Source organism: Chelonus insularis, unplaced genomic scaffold (genome assembly GCF_013357705.1).
Source record: "Chelonus insularis isolate UGA/USDA-ARS -01 unplaced genomic scaffold, ASM1335770v1 contig_64_pilon, whole genome shotgun sequence".
NCBI lineage: Eukaryota > Metazoa > Arthropoda > Insecta > Hymenoptera > Braconidae > Chelonus > Chelonus insularis.
Genome location: NW_023276685.1, coordinates 162,660 through 182,955, shown reverse-complemented (window position 1 = coordinate 182,955; position 20,296 = coordinate 162,660). Strand labels below are relative to the sequence as shown.

General features: G+C 29.9%; 2 protein-coding genes across 5 annotated transcripts; one reads left to right on the top strand and one right to left on the bottom strand.

Annotated features, from left to right (window-relative positions):
• Positions 1-286: 286 nt before the first annotated feature.
• Naxe (NAD(P)HX epimerase) lies at positions 287-1,316 on the top strand. The gene is made up of 2 exons (XM_035089298.1): positions 287-353; positions 427-1,316. The coding sequence occupies exon 2, from the start codon at positions 447-449 to the stop codon at positions 1,239-1,241; it is 795 nt and encodes a 264-aa protein (XP_034945189.1). The 5' UTR covers positions 287-353; positions 427-446; the 3' UTR covers positions 1,242-1,316.
• A 3,504-nt stretch (positions 1,317-4,820) lies between these two features.
• zfh1 (Zn finger homeodomain 1) lies at positions 4,821-18,829 on the bottom strand. Of its 4 annotated transcripts, none has more exons than XM_035089289.1 (7): positions 15,465-17,712; positions 12,404-12,477; positions 9,228-9,451; positions 9,000-9,140; positions 7,303-8,655; positions 7,019-7,178; positions 4,821-6,923 (listed from the first exon to the last, which is right to left on the bottom strand). In XM_035089289.1, exons 2-7 carry the CDS (start codon positions 12,420-12,422, stop codon positions 6,730-6,732), a joined length of 2,091 nt encoding a protein of 696 aa, XP_034945180.1. In that variant the 5' UTR covers positions 12,423-12,477; positions 15,465-17,712; the 3' UTR covers positions 4,821-6,729. The 4 variants fall into 4 exon arrangements, with proteins under 4 accessions (XP_034945180.1, XP_034945181.1, XP_034945182.1 ...); XM_035089290.1 differs by lacking the exon at positions 15,465-17,712 and adding an exon at positions 12,809-14,430; XM_035089291.1 differs by lacking the exons at positions 12,404-12,477; positions 15,465-17,712 and adding an exon at positions 18,686-18,829.
• Positions 18,830-20,296: the final 1,467 nt, after the last annotated feature.

Sequence of the window (20,296 nt, the reverse complement as noted above, 5' to 3'; positions counted from 1 at the left end):
GCAATGGAGCATATTGCTAACATTGCGCCGTCTAACTGAAAGTTGTGAACTTAAATTTTAAAGCGGTATTTTTAAATTCTTCAATTACTATCTATTACTGCTTTTTAAAATACGTGATTGTAGCGCCACCTGCAGTAATAAAGTAAACTAAATAGTGAACATAAAGTAAATACATAAATTCCTAAAGAGAAATACATATATAATTATTTTATGAATAATTTTGATAAAACAATCAAAATAATTAATTTAATTCATTTTTCAGCTTTTAAAAAATGTTACAGAATTAGTTATAAGATAAAATATTTAATTCACAGTTGAGTATTTTGATGATTTAATTTACATTTTTTCAACTGGTAAGTTATATTTTATCTATATTCCAATATTTTTCAGTAACTAATATAATATAATACAATATATTTTTTTCAGTTAATAATAATTCATCTTTAATGTTAAAAAAATCATTAAAGAACTTACCAAATATTTCTAATCTATTTTGGAGTAACTCAAAATCTAGGATTTTTTATTTAGGCCAATCAAAATATCAAAACAAAATGGTTAATTTGTTAAAACAATCAGAAGCAATAAATGTTGATAAGGAATTGTTTGAAGACTATAAATTTAGTGTTGATCAATTGATGGAATTAGCTGGACAAAGTTGTGCGATAGCAATCACTAAAACTTATCCTCTTATTGAAGATCAATCAAACCCTGTTCTTGTTTGTTGTGGCCCTGGAAATAATGGTGGAGATGGTTTAGTATGTGCTCGACATTTGACTTTACTGGGATATAATCCTGAAATTTATTATCCAAAGAAAACCAGTAATAAACTTTACGAAAATCTACTCCATCAATGTCGAAAAAATGATATTCCCATTCTAGACGATACGTCTGATATACAAGATAAAAAATACAAGGTTATTATTGATGCTCTGTTTGGATTCAGTTTCAAGCCGCCAGTTCGACAAGAATTTATTCCTATAATCGATATTTTAAAGAGCACAAAAATACCTATTTTCTCTATTGATATTCCATCTGGTTGGGATGTTGAAAAGGGTCCCTCCTCAGATGGTGGAATTAATCCTGAAGCTTTAATTTCCCTTACAGCCCCTAAATTATGCTCTAAATATTTTAATGGAAAATATCATTATCTGGGTGGAAGATTTGTCCCAAAGAAACTTGAAGAAAAGTACAACTTGAAGCTTCCCAAGTATCCGGGAACTGAGTTGGTAATTTTATTATGAATTTTTTTTATCCATTATATTTTTATATTGTAAATGACCTAAAAACGTATCAATAAAAAAATAACTATAATTCAAGAGTAATTGAAATATTCTACTTCTCCAACAGTACTCGTTAATGTCTTAACTTTATTATAATAAAACTTACAATTAGTGTGGATTTGATGGCGGTTGAATATGGGATTGAAAAGAAAACATTATTACCAGAAATCATTCATCTTTATTTAACCGAATGACACTTTTATATATATGAAAGTATTAATCCAACGAAAGTAAATTACAAAATGATAAACGATAATAATAAAAATAAAACATAAAAATTATACATAAAAAAATGCATTGTCATTAAAATGTAATGTACAACGTTATTTACGATTAACTATAACTGTATGATAATCATAATAGAAACTATAATGTCTCGATCCACGGCGCAAGTAATAAAAAGATGTTTGACATGGAATGGAAAATATACAAAATCAATTAAAATATCTCTTAAATATGTTAATTCACATTTTTTATAAATGTTTTGGCCGCATAAGTTTTATGGAAAAATACGTTGAACGATAACCAATCGTCCTTACTAAATTAAAATCAAACTACTTGCATATTATTTGCAGCATCTAAATAGACTTTTAATATTTTTTCTTTATCGACAACACTAAATTAGGATGATTTAAGCGCACTAAAATTCTTTCCTTTTTTCCATTATTCATAATAATAATATGAATATTTTATTACTATTATTTTTACTTTAATTCAACTTTTTGTTAATATTTATTAATATTTATTTTTAACAGAAGCTTCCCTTTTTAGGAAAAAATATACTAATGCGCTTACATCGATTTATATTCTCACACTCTCTCACTCTCTTATAATTTTCGCAGGATCAATAAGATACATGTATTTTATTCTTGCTTATACACTCATACAGCGCTGTACAGAATTGGATTCGAAAAAGAGCGCACACTCCCTGCAGAAAAAAGGCACGAACTGGCGGAATAGTCGGCCTAACTGTATAATATTTCATTTATTTATTATGGATGGAACTTTTTCACAATACAATATAATATTCCTCATCATTATCATCACCATTATCAATATTATTATTATTAATATTATTTAATTAGTTCACTGTTGCGTTAAGAATATTTTTTATCATTTTTTTTATTTTATCATTATTTTTTTTCCTTTATTCTACTTTTATTTTCCACGCTCAATTTGAATTGTTCAAATTTATTTATTTGTGCTGTAGTTTTTAAAAAATTTTTAAAGTAATGACATCAGCACCCACCAATTCCGTGTGCACAACAAATGATAAATAAGAAAAAATTATATAATTGTTTTAGTTCTGTTATGTATAGTATGTATTTTTCACAAACCATGAGAGTTCTTAAATGGACGTATGACTTATTTTTGTTAAAAATAAATGTTTATCTTTTTCATTAAAAAAAAAGGAACATTGACTATTATCTATAATTAAAAATTATCATTTATAATTAATTTACATTAATAAGAAACGGTGGCGAATTATAATCTCATTTTGTGAGTAACCGTTTAAACCAATGTCACTAAGTCTTATTATTATTTTTTAAGATTTAACGCTTTTCAATATTTATTCAATTTGGAATTACTATTTTTAACAGTACGTACATTGAGTACACAATTAATTGTAATTTTTTATCTCACAATGTTAGTAATATTATTTATAAACCCCACAGAGCTGATCTTTGACAATTGAATTCATTCTCTTGTCACATCCATTCTCGTAAATAATATACATCAAATTAAATTTTTATATGCTTTCTTCTTAATGTTTACTTTATATTATTAGTTTTCTTTCTTTTAATCATCTAAGACACTAATTCTTTTATCTAATATGAAACAGCAGAATATTATTGTCTGTCGTAGTTGAGTATTTTTTTTTTTATATACAAATCAGTTATTTTCTGTTAATCAATTATTTAAATTTTGTAATATTTCCTGCCATTCTTATCAATAAAGTCATGGAAAGCTCAAATTGCATAACCATTGGTATTATTGTAAAATACATCAATGCGAAGGCAGCTATTTCGATCAACATTTTTTTTATTTACTTATTTTATAAATAAATCACATAATATTGCGCAGTTGATTATTGTATTACTGAAAAAATTATATTAAAAATAAATTTATTATAATATTTTTATTTTTAATTAATCACAAGACTTTATTTTTTTTTATTGCAGAGACTTTGGTAAATTTATTTTTATTTTATATTCGCACTTGGTTAATTAAATCGAAAGAACTACCCTCAACATTTCAATAAACTCGTTTGGTTTTTTTTTTTTTTTAATTATCTGGCAACTAGACAAAAGCTCGGTCGTTCACGGAAGGCATCGTATGGCGTTTAAATCGTTGCTTCAACAATCATAAAAATGTTACTTTTTATCATCATAGTCATATTTAAAGTTGTAAATATTAATTGTTTTTATTATTTTTTTTTAAATTATTAATACGTCATATTGTTTTCTTGTGACAATTACGAAAGTATTTAAGACAGAGCTTTACTACTCGATTTTATTGTCATCCGTATTTGACTTTATAATAAATTCGTTTGTTTATTTATTCTTTTACTGTTTATTCATTGTATAACAGTGCAAATCTGTAATAAATTATCAGAGGTAACAAATATGATAAAAATGCAGGTGGAACGTGAATGGCATAACTTAATGAGAAAAAAAGTTTTTTCAAAAATTAGATTAATGTTTTTACTGCTTTCTTACATTGTCAAACAGCCGAATCAAAATGTATAATTGAATTAAAAAGTTAATTTTAATATTTCAAGTGTTTGTAAAATTTAATTTTATCCTCAATTTCCAAATCGTCAGATATCTTTTTCTCTCAATACAAAAAATAAATCCTAAAAAATGCAATTTGTCGAGCATTGAGTTATTAACATACATTATAAATAGTTATAATTTACTAATAAATATTGAAACATTAGCATTTTGTTCTTTTTTAGTAACTGGAAAAATGATCCAAGATTACTTTTCTTATCGTATAGTATTAATCATTATATTATAATTATATAAAAATATATTTCTTAATAGTTAACACTATCATAAATGAGTATTATAAGCATCATAATGCTTATTTTTGTTTTATAAATGTAAGTTTACATAAACATGAACACGATGCCTATCGCGGATAACCGAAGCTTCTACACATTGTATAGTAATGAGGAAGTACAATTGTCTTCAGTATTATTTTATAATTCTTACTGTTACTATTTGAATTATTATCAATATTACTATTCTCAATTTTTTTAATCTTTTTTGGTGTAGCGAATAAACGCTATAGTCTTGGCAATTAATTACACATATTTTAATATTATTTATAACAATATCACTTATCACTTGCTGTGTGTTGTGTGAATTAAAAAAATGACGAATAAACTGTTATAAAATACATCTTCGAGTATTATCATCATTAATTGTTATTATAATAATAATAATTATTATTATTATTATTATTATTATTATTATTATTATTATTATTATTATTATTATTATTATTATTATTATTATTATTGTTATTATTATTATTATTATTATCGTCATTCATAGAGCTTCAAAATGGACGATTATTTTTTATTACTCTTTATCAAGTCGTCCATATAATATAGAACCATATAAATTGTCGTATTTATAATATTTTAATGTAATAGTACAGTATTGGAAGCATTTTATATTATACTTAGATCTTCAATAACAGACAACGAAGACCGGTGAATTTTTTTTTTACCTTGTTACATGCTGAATTGTTATAATTGGTAAATGATGAATAAAATAATCATAATCTCAATTTGTTAATATTTTTTTGTATACAATATTAAATTGAATGATGTAATTACTATTCTAAAAATAATCCGGAATGTATACAAATCAATTAATCAATTAAATGAAATATTACATGAAAAAATATAAATTATTTTTATAATAAACTTTAAACCAACAAAGATTTGTAAGTACTTAAAAATTGGTTTTCAAAATTCTGTCACAATCATTCACCGATCCACAAAGCTGTTTAATCAACATGAAAAATTAATAATAATAAAAATTTTTCGAGCGTTAAAGCGAGACTGTTTCTCTTTAAATTATATACTGATGCTGTTTTAGTATAAATTGCTCGATTTTATGAATATCATTGTCAGATGAAAATGCCGGGATCAAAGCTGTTATATATTTATGAACCATCTATGAGTTTTATTTTAAAAAAAAGGCCTTTATAAATAGGAATGTGAGTTAAATAACGATTGCAATTATTTTTCATATTTTTATCTACTTGTGTTCTTGAAGATCATTTAAATTTAAAATTTGCAAAAAATATTATTGCATTGGACAAGTATTCAAGCTCCGTTTTTTAATGTTTTCAATTATTAACTTATTCGTTATTATGATATTAATTTTTATGTTCATTTTTTAATAATTAAATTTTAAAAGTCGAAAACCTACTGGACAAATAATGAGCCTCACAGTTTATAATTATTTGTTTGCATTCAAACGCTCTCTTAAATGCTATTTTTTATATATAATATATATTTTGTATATAGATATAATTTATATACTCTTATTTATTTCGTTTCTTTTTCAACATTTGTCAATATTTTGACCCTTTCATGCATATTTGCAAATATTTATATCAATATGCAAGGTTTTTATGTCATGCGAGAACCTTTTTTTTTAATAAATCAGTTTGTATTTGTAATAATTTGTATATATTTTTTTAATAATCTTATCTGTTAATTTAAAGATTGACCATCTTTTGTCTCAAATTTGTTATTACGTCTCTTGTCAATCGTCATACAATAATTGTACACTTTAGTGAACGCGGCTAACAATTTTGTACATTAATTAGTTTCCTTATTATTGTCGTGTTATATATAATATTTTTTTTTTATTTTCAATAAAAATAATAAAATATTATGTTTATTATATTATTATATATATAATAGATTATTGCATTATGCTTTTTGGTACCGTTTACGAGTTCATTTGAATTCTTGGGCATCATTTTTATTTTGTGTATTAATCTAATTAGTTAATAACTTTTTCCTCTATTTAAATTTATCTTTGTTATACGAGAAAAACTGCAGAGGCATTTTGAAAAAAAACATTCTTTCTTTTGTTACAATATAGATTAAAGATCAAGTAAACAACTCTCGATCAATGAGAAAATCTATAAAACTGCCCTGTTTTATGTTACTGTAATCGTTGTATGTGATGTTTTGTAATATCCTGCATCCCAATCTTGTTTGCATCCTAACTCGGACCTTGTCCAAAGTAATAAACTCTCTCTCTCCCTGTCTGTGTGTCTCGTAGCTTGTGTACCCAAGAGGCACAAAGAGACCTAAATGTTAAGTCACGAGTGAAGGAAATTTCATACATACTTGACTGAGCGTGCGAGCAAATTTCGTCTTTAAACAGCGCTTGAAGGAATGAAGTCTCTTGTCCTATTCTCTATAAGGTTTGCAGTAAGAGTACCGGTGATTCATATGCTGACTGTAAGACCCAGAGTGTGAGAAGCGCTTTAGGCACTTGGAGCATTGGAATGGCTTTTCGCCAGTATGAAGACGCTTGTGTTCCGTCAAGTGATGCTTGTGCTTGAAGGCTCGTGTACATTCAGCACATTTATACGGTCTTTGCCCTATAATTTGATTATTTTTATGAGTTTATCATCATGTAAGAATTACAGTATATTAGAAGTACTTATTGAAAATTTTTCAAGTCCAAATTACTCACCGGAATGTTCATATTTGTGTCTAGCAAGAGAACTATGTTTAGAAAAGGTCTTATCGCACTGATTGCAAACATACACGCCCTCTTGTTCGGTCTCTGTCGAAGGAGGAGCATCTGACACTGGTCTATTATTTTCAATTTCTACATGAGTTTTCAAATGAGTCTACGATTTAAAAAAAACAATACATGTATTCATGAAATCTCTGACAAATTCTTTGAATCAAATATTAATTTTTTATATAATAATTTTAAAAATTAATTATAAAATGAAATTCATAATAACTTACTTTAATTACAGTGTCACTGGAGGAAGATACATCTTTCTTTATTTCACTATGATCAGGTGTCTCTTCATCAATAACTAACGGCGATTCTTCGAGATCATCTGGTTCTGATTGGGAAGCAACGACGGGTGTTTTTTTATCTTTAGGTTCATAATCATTTTCTTTGACGGAAGTTTTCGTAAGAACATCTTTTTTTGATAAATCTAAAGGCTGTTCTATTGACATTTGATGATTTCCAATACTTGCTAATGGTACAAGACCGGGAATTCTACCAGATTCCCTTCGATCTCGGGCACGAGAATTTTGAAACCAAACTTGAACAACTCTCTTAGGGAAATTAATATAATTTGCAATCATATCAATTTCTTCTTTTTTGGGACGTGGGTTTATTGCATAGTAACCTCTAAGAACAGCTAGTTGTTCATCATCAATTAAAGAACGTGCACGAACTCTTCGTCCAGGTTCCGTCTGTGTCCTATTAACTTCTTCATCATCATCAGAGTCAGCTTCTATAGAACTTTCAGGCAATCCTTCTTCAGCTTTTCTTTTGACACCTCTTTTTTTTGTTTGTGACTGGCTTGCATCTTCGAGTTTAGCAGCCAAACCCTCACTTTGACTATCGTATTGATCACCAGTTTGCCAGTCTTGATAATTGGTCGTCTCTCCTGACATTTCACTGTCTTGATCTTGATAATCTTCATCACATTCGCGTTTTATTGTCTCTGGAGAAGACGCCAACTTCCTTACATTAGCTTCAAGCAATTGTTTGGTCACTGATGTATTTACTGTCTCGAGAATTCGTCTGACAGCATCTAAACCTTGAGGATCACTTGGAACCGGCGAGTACTTGCCTTCAGTTCCTTCAGTCTCTTCAGAATCTGCTGTTGATGGACTCACTGCTTCACGATGTGACTCAAAATGTTCTGCCACCTCGTCCAGTCTCTTTGTTTGTAATTGCGTGAGAATTTTACCGAGTGATGATTGCAGAAATAAACTACTAAAGTTAACTATTGGAGGTAAAAGAGTTGGCATATCATAAATGCCGCCACTGTCACGATGAAGATCTTGATAATCAGATGGTGATAATTTAGGTAAAATTGGCAAAAATGTATTATTATTAGACGCATGAAGAACGGATTCTCGGCTACGAGACGACAGTGATTGCGTTTGCTGAGTCTGCGGCTTTTTATTTGTTCGTTCTATATTACTTATTGTGCTTTGTCTTGATTTTTTCAGGTTTACTATGAGGCACTTCTTTGACGTCATATGACTCGAATATGAACCCGAGTGGGAGAATCGCTTGCCACAGTTATTACATTGAAATGGCTTTTCTCCACTGTGTATTCGGAGGTGTTCCTGAACAAAAAAACAACAATAAATTCGTCAAATTTACTACCATATAATGAAATTTTAAACTAAAAATAGAAATTTTTGTATGGTACACAAAACCTTTACTGTATATTTTTATTGAATGATTTTTTTGTTCTAACTTTGGATGTTTTTGACCACCTCAAAAAATAGTGTTTACGATACTAGACGACAAAATATATTTGGTTTTAATTATAGCATTCCAAAAGCTACAAGAATATTTACTTCTAACTTTCAAGTTAGATAGAATAAAGTGCAAAAATGGAATGATTTTAACAAAACAATCTATTTTAGTATCCATTTAAAATTTCTCATAATATTAAAGTGAATACCTTAAGATGATGTTTAAATTTAAATGCCTTATCACAGTGTGGGCATTTAAATTTGCGCAACACTGCGCTCTCTTCATGGCTAATCATATGTCTTTGTAGACGATAGACGTTGGCAAATGTCTTACTGCAAACTTTGCAGGACTACAAGAAAGAATAATAAAAGAAATAAAATAGTAATAATATTAAATGACATTGTAAGCATACAAAATAGGACTTGTAGATACTTACAACTTGAGAAAATTGAGCACTAAGATCGCGCTTATCAATGACGAATGCGGTTTTGTGGGCGTCTTCGAGGTGGAGTTGAAGAACGTGAAGGTTCCGACATAGAATGCCACACTGTGGGCACCTTTCTTCTTGTTTAGCCGATCCCTCACCACCTCCGCCCTCAGTACTAGCCCCACCGCTACTAACTTCTGCTAGTTCCACGCTGGATTCGTCTCCACTGCACCCTATGAAACACAACAAAATCTTTCATTACTGTTTTATTATCTTATTATAACTATCAAGAAACTAAATCAATTCATTTGTTGTTAAATTTTATCACTTATTGTATAATTTTCTTTTCTAATTTTATTTTATAAATATATAACTACAAGCATTCTATTTACTTTTCAATAATTCCCTCATTCATATTATGATAATATAAATTTGCTGTAAATGTTAAATATATATAAAATTTATAATACATTAGTAATATAATATATTGTATTGATATTTATCCCATTTCTACAAAAAAAAAACAGTAACTTTTAAGCAAATATTTAATAAGTAACTGTGATATAGATCAACAATTTGAAATTATGAAAATATTTACATGAAAAATTAAATTTTAAAAAATCTATTTATTAACATGATAATATGATGAGAGATTTGAAAATGTTATCAATAGAAATATTCTTTATTCAAACCAAAAGAGCAATAAAACAAAGCTGTAAAATTTCTATAACTTTAAAAAAGCTCGCTATATAAAGTAATAAAACACCAAGTAAAAATAAAGGATAAAAAAGGACATATTAAAATACTTCAAACATCTGTGAACAAAACATGGTATTTTTAATGGTATAGTTAGTTAGAATCAGTTCTAGATTATAATTTTTGGTTTTTCTCCGGACAGAATTGATACAGGAAAGAAGTACTTTTCAAATCTTTGAAATGAATCAATTTTAAGGAATGTTGAGTTATTTTTACCCAAAACTTTTTTCAATATAAAATATTAATTACTATTAACAACTAAAATAAAATATAAAATAATAAATATATAAAACTATGCTAGATACGTATGCATGTAATAATTGATATTCAGTACAAACAATAATCGTTATGAATAAATTGATAAATAATGTTAGTTTACACTTAAAAATTACCCGTTTTTATTGAAAATTTTTTGATTGAAAATTTTCTCACTAATAAAATAAATAGTGGTTGATGCAAAATTTTCAACATTTTAACAGAAAAAAAGGATTGTTAAAATTATTAGTAATTAATTATTCTAATTTTTGATCATATTTCTGAAAGATCCTTATTTTAAAAATATCATGTCTTTTATTTATGACTGTACAATAGTATTACTAAGTAGAGTCGTATCATTACCCTATAGTAAATCATTTAAAATATTGAAGATAATAATATTTTATAATTTTTGATATTTCTATGTGAAGATTTAAATATTTTTGCGTATAATCGAGACTTTGCTATGCATTAGAACTGCAAAAAAATCACTAGGATACAAGCTATTTAATATAGTAACTGAATCATTTTTTTTTACTGTTGCATAGTACAAATGTTCATCCAGGTGAGAATGAGAACTATGAATTATGTGAAGCCTTTACACTTAAACTATATTGATAAAACAATTTATATAATATTAAATATCATCATATTGTTTCATAATAATTTATAATTTATTATAAACTTAATCAATAATTGTTAAATAATTAGAAAAAAATTTTATTATAGTTTATAAATATAATAAAATGATATTATTCAAATAATGAATAGATTAGTAAATCGATAAAAAAATAGGATTTGTATGTATTTTGAATTTAAAATTAATTAGCATTACAATATTTCAGTTTCATTGACATGTATTTTAATCAGAAACTAAACAATTATACTATTATTTCGGAAATTCAGCCATTCGTTTAACTATTGATCTGTTTACTCAGTTAAGTATAAACAATGGTTTAATTTTGATACAGTGAAAAATAAATTGAACAAGATTTAGCATAAATGTAAGCCAAACTCATATAAAACAATATAAATTTTATGTAAATGAAGAATAAAGTACTTGTGCAAACAAATGAGGATAACATTTGATTCAAACACATGAAAAAGTCCATAACTGCCTACCTTGGAAATAAAAGCACTGGCAAAGAAACAAAAAGGCCTGTGGCTAATCTCGAAATTTATCCCCCACCGTGACAAAAATTGATAATCCCTAGTTCACCACCCGTTCCCGTCATCATCACTGACTAGTGTCACTCTTCTGACTGATGCTCTCAAGCTATAAAATCACTACGATCGAGGGGTGACTCGTGATATTTTCAGGGCCGTTGTCATTCGTCTATCTCGTATCCCTATACCTTTGGACCGAATCTCTGTGTATTGTCAGTCGTGTGGCACGCGCCAGGTCGACGCGCACAGGGTGACTCTGCTCGGAAGTGGCACATGGCATCAAGGGATCTTACGTCGACCTCTACATGCCCCCATCCTTTTACTATATAATATACATGACGTCTCGTGCTTTTCTCCCTGGTCGGATAACTTTTTCATCGGGAGAGAGGCTGTATTGTCAACCGTGGGGGATTTAAATGACGCTTTAGAGCTGAGTGATTAACGGACAGGAAAATCGCTAGGGGTAGACATTTGTCCAGACTTAATCGAACAATCCTAGTCGATCACACGTATTTCTTAAATTTTAATTAATCTTGTGGAAAACATTTATTACTCCAAAATCCTCCAATTCATTTATCAACATAGAAAAAAGTTATTATATTCACAGAGACACCATTATATATTGATTTTAGATTAACTTTACATCAAGTAAAATATATATAAATTACCATTTATACAACTAGAATTAAAATGTATTTATTTTTATTGTTTATACTAAACTCTAATACTTACTTTAGACTCTAGTTTAGAGAGTGAAAAAATAGTTGAAATTTTTTAGAGCTTAATAAGAAATAAAAACAAATTAGACATCAAAAGTAGATGTTGTCTTTGTGTAAACTTCAATTTAAAAAATAGTTTATCTCAAATGTTTTTATCACAATTAAAAATTTTCGATACGTTGAATGTTTTTGGTGAAAGTCAAACAAGTATGATTTTATAAAAATGATAAAAAAGAGTATTTTGAATTTTTTTTTTTTTCAGTAAAATATTTCAACAAAGATACTCACTTCTTTGTACATGTATCATGTAAGCTGCCAATTAGTGATTTAAACCAGATTGGACAAGTTTTTCGCTTCATCAACTGCGATTAAAGAATACATTTTTATATTGATATAGTTATGTAGTAATTAATGAACGAATTGACAAAAAAAAATTAATTTATCAATGCTCATTAGGTTTTTGTAATTAATGAATTTGATAATAAATTAAAAAGTTATAATAAATTTTTATAAAAAGACACATTGTATAATTAAACGTTATTTCACGAATTATCTCAATTAAATAAAATGAATTCAGTAAAGAAATTCAATTAATTGACAACTAGTTTGGATAGTTACTGTTATACATAATTTGTACTTTGGTCAAAGTAACGTTTGGTAAACGTTGATAATCAAACAGGTCAAAGCCATCACCTTTTGATCCGTGTTTTTCATTTCAAGTCACATCATAATTGTAAAAGACAATTCGTGAAAGGGAAAACAATTAACTAAAAGGCTCTTAGTCTTAAGAAAAAGTCTAGAGAAGTGTTATGAATCATAAGCTCTTTGTTCAGGGTTGATTTTCTAGAATACAAACTTCCCCTGAATCACCAACATTCATAGACATTTGTTTTCATGCCAAGATTTCAAGATTAAGATTAAGGATAATGAAATTGATACGAAGACGAGTCACAAGATAAATAAAACAAAGAAAATAATCATTCGAAATAGAAAGACACGTGCCGATCGGTTAAGAGCTCAAGTATTTATTGGACCGAATGGACAAGAAGATGGCGATGACCAGAACACACAGAGAATACGGAGACTAATGACGTCATAGGAGCATCGTTAAAGTGCGCAAACCACAGGCGATTTGAACGTTCTGTCGAGGTCATTGAGCCTTGGCGCGACGCGGGGGCGCGACGGCCATTAAAACGCGAGATCACTTGTATCACAATCTTCTTCAACACCGGGATAGAATACTTGTATGGGATACTTGATTCTCGATACGATTCAATGGTTCTGTAATATCTTTTTTTTTTCATCTCTGACGCACTCAATTCTACAAAGTGTGTGATAAATAATTAAGCTTATAGAGCGAATTGAAAAAATAATATCAATTGAAGCTAATTTGAATTACATAATTGCTTTCAATATCAAAATGCTTTAAATAAAATGGAAATATATGAAAAACAAACATCGACGTGTTAAGAAGAGTAAACTTTGAGAAACATGTCAGTATATTACATAGTCAACATCGACTAATAACTTGTGATAAGCTACTGTAAATATTATAAATTAACGAGCTTAGCCATCATATTCATTGACGTCAGAGTGTGATTGATATTTGGAATAATATTTCAATTGCTATTTTTTATATTTTTTTTTTCAAGTTTTTTCGCTAATGACAATATTTTCAAATTCAAATTAAATATCCTTTTTTTTTCATTTATTATTTTTAAGTAATACTTTACATATCAGTAATTATCCCTTATAAATTTCATCAAAAAACAACGTTCTTTTATTTTTGCATTTCTCTTTTGCTCTATTTCCTCGCAGCTCAGATAGCACGTGCTAGAACGATTTATTTATCACCGGACTTCGAGGAAAATCAGACCGCAGGAATGTACCCCGTGAGATTTTAATCTTAATTCCATGTAAAGTTCTACAAATTATGTTTTTTTGTCTTTTAGATATGTAAATTGAATAAAACATCCTCTAAAAACTACATACTGATATGATAAATAGTTATCAACATTTAACAAAATCATACCGAGAAAATATCAAACAAATAAAAATATACGTTCAGTATGAAATAAAGAAAAAAATATGCGGTAGAACTTAATGAAAAAATAAAAACAATAACAGAGGTTAAAAAAATTGCTACAAAGTACAATCACCAATCGTTGATATAGTGCGTACAAAATATTAGCTTCAAATTTCAGCAAGTTAGGTCTAATAAGCTACTAAAACTTCCACATTTATTTGTCGTGAAATGTGATATCCCTTCTCTCTTTCCTAAATCAACTCGGACATTAGGTTAAATTTTAAATGTTTTATAATTACACTTGCAGATAAATTGTTTATTTTTTTATTTTTATTTTTAAGTACTCAATCTTAAAATTGATTTCAATGGATAAATTTATCCATTGAGAGTGATCGAAAAATAATTGATAAAACGTTGAATCAGAGTTAATGAAAGAATTCACTTATTCATCTTTCCATAAGAAGATTGACTAGCAGGTAGACGTAACAAACTTTGAACTCTTACGCATCATTGCAGTTATATTCATAAGAACAAAGAAATGAGAAGTGAAAGAAAATAGATTGATACAATTGTCTTTAGTAAATTAAATAATATTTAAATCGTGATGACAAATCGAGGCTAAAATAAATAAATGTGCTTTTTATCTGCACCGTTTACCATCGTATTGAGGAAACAACGTTAATTGTGTTGAGAGGAGAAATCTATAACTTTATTTAAGTACGTGGCTCTTATGAATGCCACGTTGATTATTGTTAGAGTCAACGAAAAGCAATAAAGCTCTTCTTGCTTCTTCTTATCTGACCCTCCGTGCCTCTGTCGACCTTTGCTTGCTACTCTCATTAGTCTATCTTGAATTACGTATATTCTTGGTCAATCTTTTAACAACGAAGGTGGAAATATTTATTCAGTATAATATTTTTTATGATTTGACTTAGATAAAAAAACCTTTATCTTTCGATAAATTATTCTGCAAATGTAATACATTGATGAAATATTTTGGAAATATTAATGAAATTCATAGATTATTTGTCAATCTTTATTATTGTAATTGCAACAATTTATTAAGGATAAAACATTTTATTTTCTTTCATTATTTTTTTCCTTGTATGTTTCTTCCTTCGAATAATTATTATTATATAAATTAGAGTATAAAATAATCAAGTCATTGTCATAATAATGATATTATCATATAAAAGACACATTATTTTTCTGGTCAACGGTATTTCTTTGGAATGGAAAATATTATGAAATGATTTATTTACGTGCGAAAAAATAAATACAAAATGAAAAGAATAAAAAATGAAAAGAAAAGAAAAAAATTACCTTTAAATGTGTTTCGCACAAGAGTCATGCTCATATTAACTTGTAGCAGTCGTGAACGTGGACGTGAGTCCTTGAAGATGTCCTCGTGTATTAAGTTGTATTCCTAGGACATTATGCGAGTAACAATTTCGAATACCAACGTGATGGTGATCCAACACTTGGATGATGATATTGATGATGTTTTCGACTATGTCCTTGATTTCCACGAACCGCGTGGAGTCGGCGTCGTAACGTTTTATTTAGCTTGTCTACTTGGATGTTTTGCGACGACTCCGACGACGTTGATGATGACGTAGCGCCGACGGAAATTGTGACCACTAGCCTAGCGGTCGGCAGCAGACGGACGCGGGGAAACAACATCAAATGTTTGTCTCGTTGGTTCAGCAAAGTAGTCAAGCTCTAAATTTCAAATATTTCACATGTATACATATATAATATATGTATATACATATCAGAGCTATAAAAGCAGACACGTATCTCGTCGATAAGGCAGAAGGTGGGGCCGCGTACAAGAGAATGGCGAGTGCGTAGAGTGTGTGGTGATGGTCTGAAAAGAGTCGATACCTCGAAGACGATGGGATAATCTTAGGGCGGGTCTTATTACTTCAATCACAATGTTCTTCAATAATAATAAACAATTATAACAACATAAAATAAAAAATAACACAACACTTGTACACGTTGTATCAATACACACACACATGCAGTGTCCGGTCGTTGGCCGTTGAAAGTAATTATTTCTCACCGCACAGCGCGAATATTAATATGTTCCATCTCCGAGCTCCGCGATGTCTGTTGCAAACAACCGCGAGACACATTGCAAAATAATAATTCGCAGAATGTGCACACTTATTCTTGTTTGTCCTCTTCAGCTTATGATGAGCTTTTGGTCGGCTGTAGTTAATGGAATTAATCACTTAATTCACCTTTCACTGTTCTTTAACACGTTCACGAGAGCACGAGGGTATGTCGTTATTCTTGGGGTTGTTAAAACACAAAGTATAACACAGGAAGGGAATAGAGGACGTAAAGAAGAGAGGAGAGAGAGAGAAAGATAGTACGACGCGGTGAGCCTCCGGTGCTAGGGCATGGCAGAGGCGCGGGCAAAGCGGAGAATGTCGGTATACTAAACCATCTAGAAGAGTAAGTATAGAAGAGAGAAGCGCACCGGCGGGTACCGCGAAGTTCTAACTAACACACATGGCAAAGGCAAAGGCAATGGAGATTGGGAGAACTGCGTATTGTGTACTATAGGATTCGGGATGTGGATGGTGATGGCGGCCGTATGACGGTACAGCCACCGCCCCCGTTGACTCTAAGCTTTTTTCTCTCTCTCAAGCGTCAACAGCAACCGTATCCCCACTACTTGTATACTCTTTCTTGCTTGTTTCAATTCAAACGACCCATTTCTCTTCCTTTTCATGTTACTGTGGACCAACGAATTGGTAGATGTTACTCTCTGTCCTACTCGCTAGCTTTCCCCGCCACAGACCACTTGGTCCCCTCTTCGCCATCAGCCTCGTCCACTACACATCTTTGTCACGTCCCCTACCTGCGCCCCGCGACTAGCGCAATCAGGATCCAGGGCTGTGGATGCTGTAAGATGTGCCCCGAGAAATTTTTCACGTCGTAAGATGATACTCCTTCAATCATGATGAATAAGCCCTTTATTTTTTGTTTAATAAACTCCCAGTACATCAACTATCAATCTTTATATTTTTTTTGTTCTTAAACTTGGTCATTTACGTGATAAGTCGTATTTAATGAGATACATTGACATCATACATTGATAGGCTCCGAGTCATATCGCGACGGCATTTGTTACCGGAAACATCTGTATCTTTGTTTCTTCGTTCAACGTTGATGATAATAGCCCGGTTACAAGCTGCTTTTATCTCTCTATACACTCTGGGATGTGTGCTTTCTTTTGACTCTCGTTGCTCTTATTAACTCGACCGCGTTCCAAGATTTTATTCACCCACAATCTACAGTTTATTCTTTTGTTTACCGTAACGGTGAAGTGCTTATGCACTATATGACAAAGTTAACAACTATTATGATGATTATGGTGATGAGAAAGAACTCGTGATGCATAAAGTTAATATCGCTTCAGATCACTTGGTATGTCCATAATTGATCAAAGCACCGCGAATAACGATGTAAAGTTATATTACATATATATCTTGACGAGAGACGCGTGATCGCCTCACACGTATTTTAGAACTCATTGTTTTAATTGACAACTTCTCAATCTTATAAATCAAACAAAAACTTGGATTAAATTTTTCTTAATTCAATCTCTTTCAGTTCTAAGAAACTCGGAGTTCTAGTAAATAACGTGAAAAAGATATTAAAAACTACGGTTATGACATAATGTCATAAATTCACTCTTGATCTTATTTCACTCGAAAAAACAATCCTTGCTCACATGAGGTTTCAAAAACTTGGAAGAGGTTGCACAAATCAATGTGACCATTCGTCGTGCCAACAGGCAACGAGGAAAAAGAGCGTCGGCGTCGGATACTATTATTAGTATGCAGCTGCCGACGAATTACTGAATGAAACGATGTATGTCTTGAAACAATACTGAGGTAACAATGTACATATATATTGTTGATATTGTAGTCTACCAATGGATCAAATTCACCAGGTAAACAAATTACCAATATAAAAATCGGTACTAGTTCTAAATTATAATCCCATAAATATAAAAATTTTATTTTCTACAAAATCACCGTTTCCTTGAAAAATAAAACTTTTTTTTTAACATTAAATGTATATGTAAAATAATAATAAAATTAGATTCTCACACTCTAATCGAACTTTATCGCGTTTTATTACGCGCATCAATCGTCAAAGTCTTTATCATCAATTATCCTTGATACTAGATAGATTAAATTTCTCATTTTCTGATTTCATTCTTAACAGTTTCTCTTTTCAGTTCTTGCCTATTTCTCCACTACTGATGCTTTTTTTTTACTTAAAAAAAAAAAATTGATTGATTACACAAAATGTTAAAGTTACAATTTTAAATGAACTTTCTCATTAAATAATATAGTAAATTATATTATTCATTTATTTACTTGAATATTTAAATTTGAAGGAAAAAACAAAAAAAATATTCGATAAGAAGAATTTTTTAAAAATCATATTGATAACCTTGAAGATTATTTAATAAAAATAAGAAATGTTAAAATAGGTTTAATAAGAAATGCTTTCACCTAGAAAAGCCGTCCCTGGATAATCATCAGTTTCGGATTCAGAAGATGACGCGAAAGCATCTCGAAGTTTTCCGAAGATCTCCGAATGGTATAATTTTTGGTGGCGGGGCTGATGTAAGGTGGGAGTATGCAACAAAATCTCTCTTCTCTCGGATATGGTTTCCCCGACGATAGCGTCTCCCTCCTGGTTTGTTGCCGCCCATTAGGCGCCGCCACGGCGTGATTCGCAACTGTGTTACTTTATCTCGTTCGACTGGACGCACACCGGTGTAATTCTCTTTCTCCATCGACTGTGTGTGATCTGCCAATTTGTTTTCCATTCCAATCTCTACATCTTTTTGCTAATGCGTCCGCATTGATAATTTTTAAGGCAACTGCTGTATACTATCTTAAACTTTCGAGATCTATCACCAACTCTTTACCTCCTTAATTTAAAATTTATTATATGAGAAAATGAAATGTGTAATGTTGACACAAATAGAGTGGATTTAAACACAGAAAATACTGTATCTCTTTATGGTTAATAAATACATACTTTACATACTTGGGAGCTTTTATACCTCTACAATTTCTTGACAGATCCGTAAAACTCAATCTCGTGGACAAAAACCTGACCTCTTGAACAACTGTGCGCCATGTGTGCGCCACTTGTGTTCTCCGTACGTCTCACTTCTCTTATTCATCAACCCCTGTTTTTCCAACATCGTTCCTTAACTTCAAGTCTTTCTTGTTTTTTCTTTCTCCAAAGATCCGTGTTTCAGCACCTATAACGCAAGAATATTCATCACGAAAAACTTACACGCACCAACGTTAACTTAGTTTATGTATATACATTTTTTTGCTTTAAGCTCTAACAACCAGAGGAGGTCTTGTATTTTTTTTATTCTTCATCTTCTCTTTCAGATACATTATACCTTCATTCTCTCCTCTTATGTCTGCCAACATGGGTAATAAAGTCAGCTTATCGTTGCAATAGCGTCTTCCAAAAATTTTCAACCGCTTCATGTGGTACCCTCGACAACAAAAAATTTTAATCCTCTTGAAACAATGAATCTCTTCGTTAAAAGTTAAGAGAGAATTTTATATCAAGTATTAAAACGACAACATTGTATAGTAACCCACTTAAAAAGCTTTACCTCTTATGTGCATCCGTTCTTCATAAGTATGACTGAAATTTTGACGTTGAAATTTGATACAGTAGACAAAAGTTGGAAGGATAGATTGAACTGCCGGGATAAAATGCGATAGTATATATACAAAAGATATTATACATCAAATGACAAACCGTTGGTAATAGAGCTTGGCTATCATTGAAGCTTTATATATAGAACATATAATTGACAAACCGTAAATATTTGTTTGTCTGACCTTCAAGTACTAGTACCATACCAAGCTCATGAAAATCTTCCAAATAAATCTACGGTAGCTGTTAAAGTCTTATTACCTCGAGATTGTTGGCTATAAATGGTCATTTCCTTTCTATTCCTCTTCTCTCTGAAAAAATAAAACAACAAGTTATTTTCGGTAACACAATGACTAATTATTAGTTTGGGTTACTGCAACTATTTAAGCAAATGAATGTAGTGAAGATTAACATCAATAAGTGTTGAA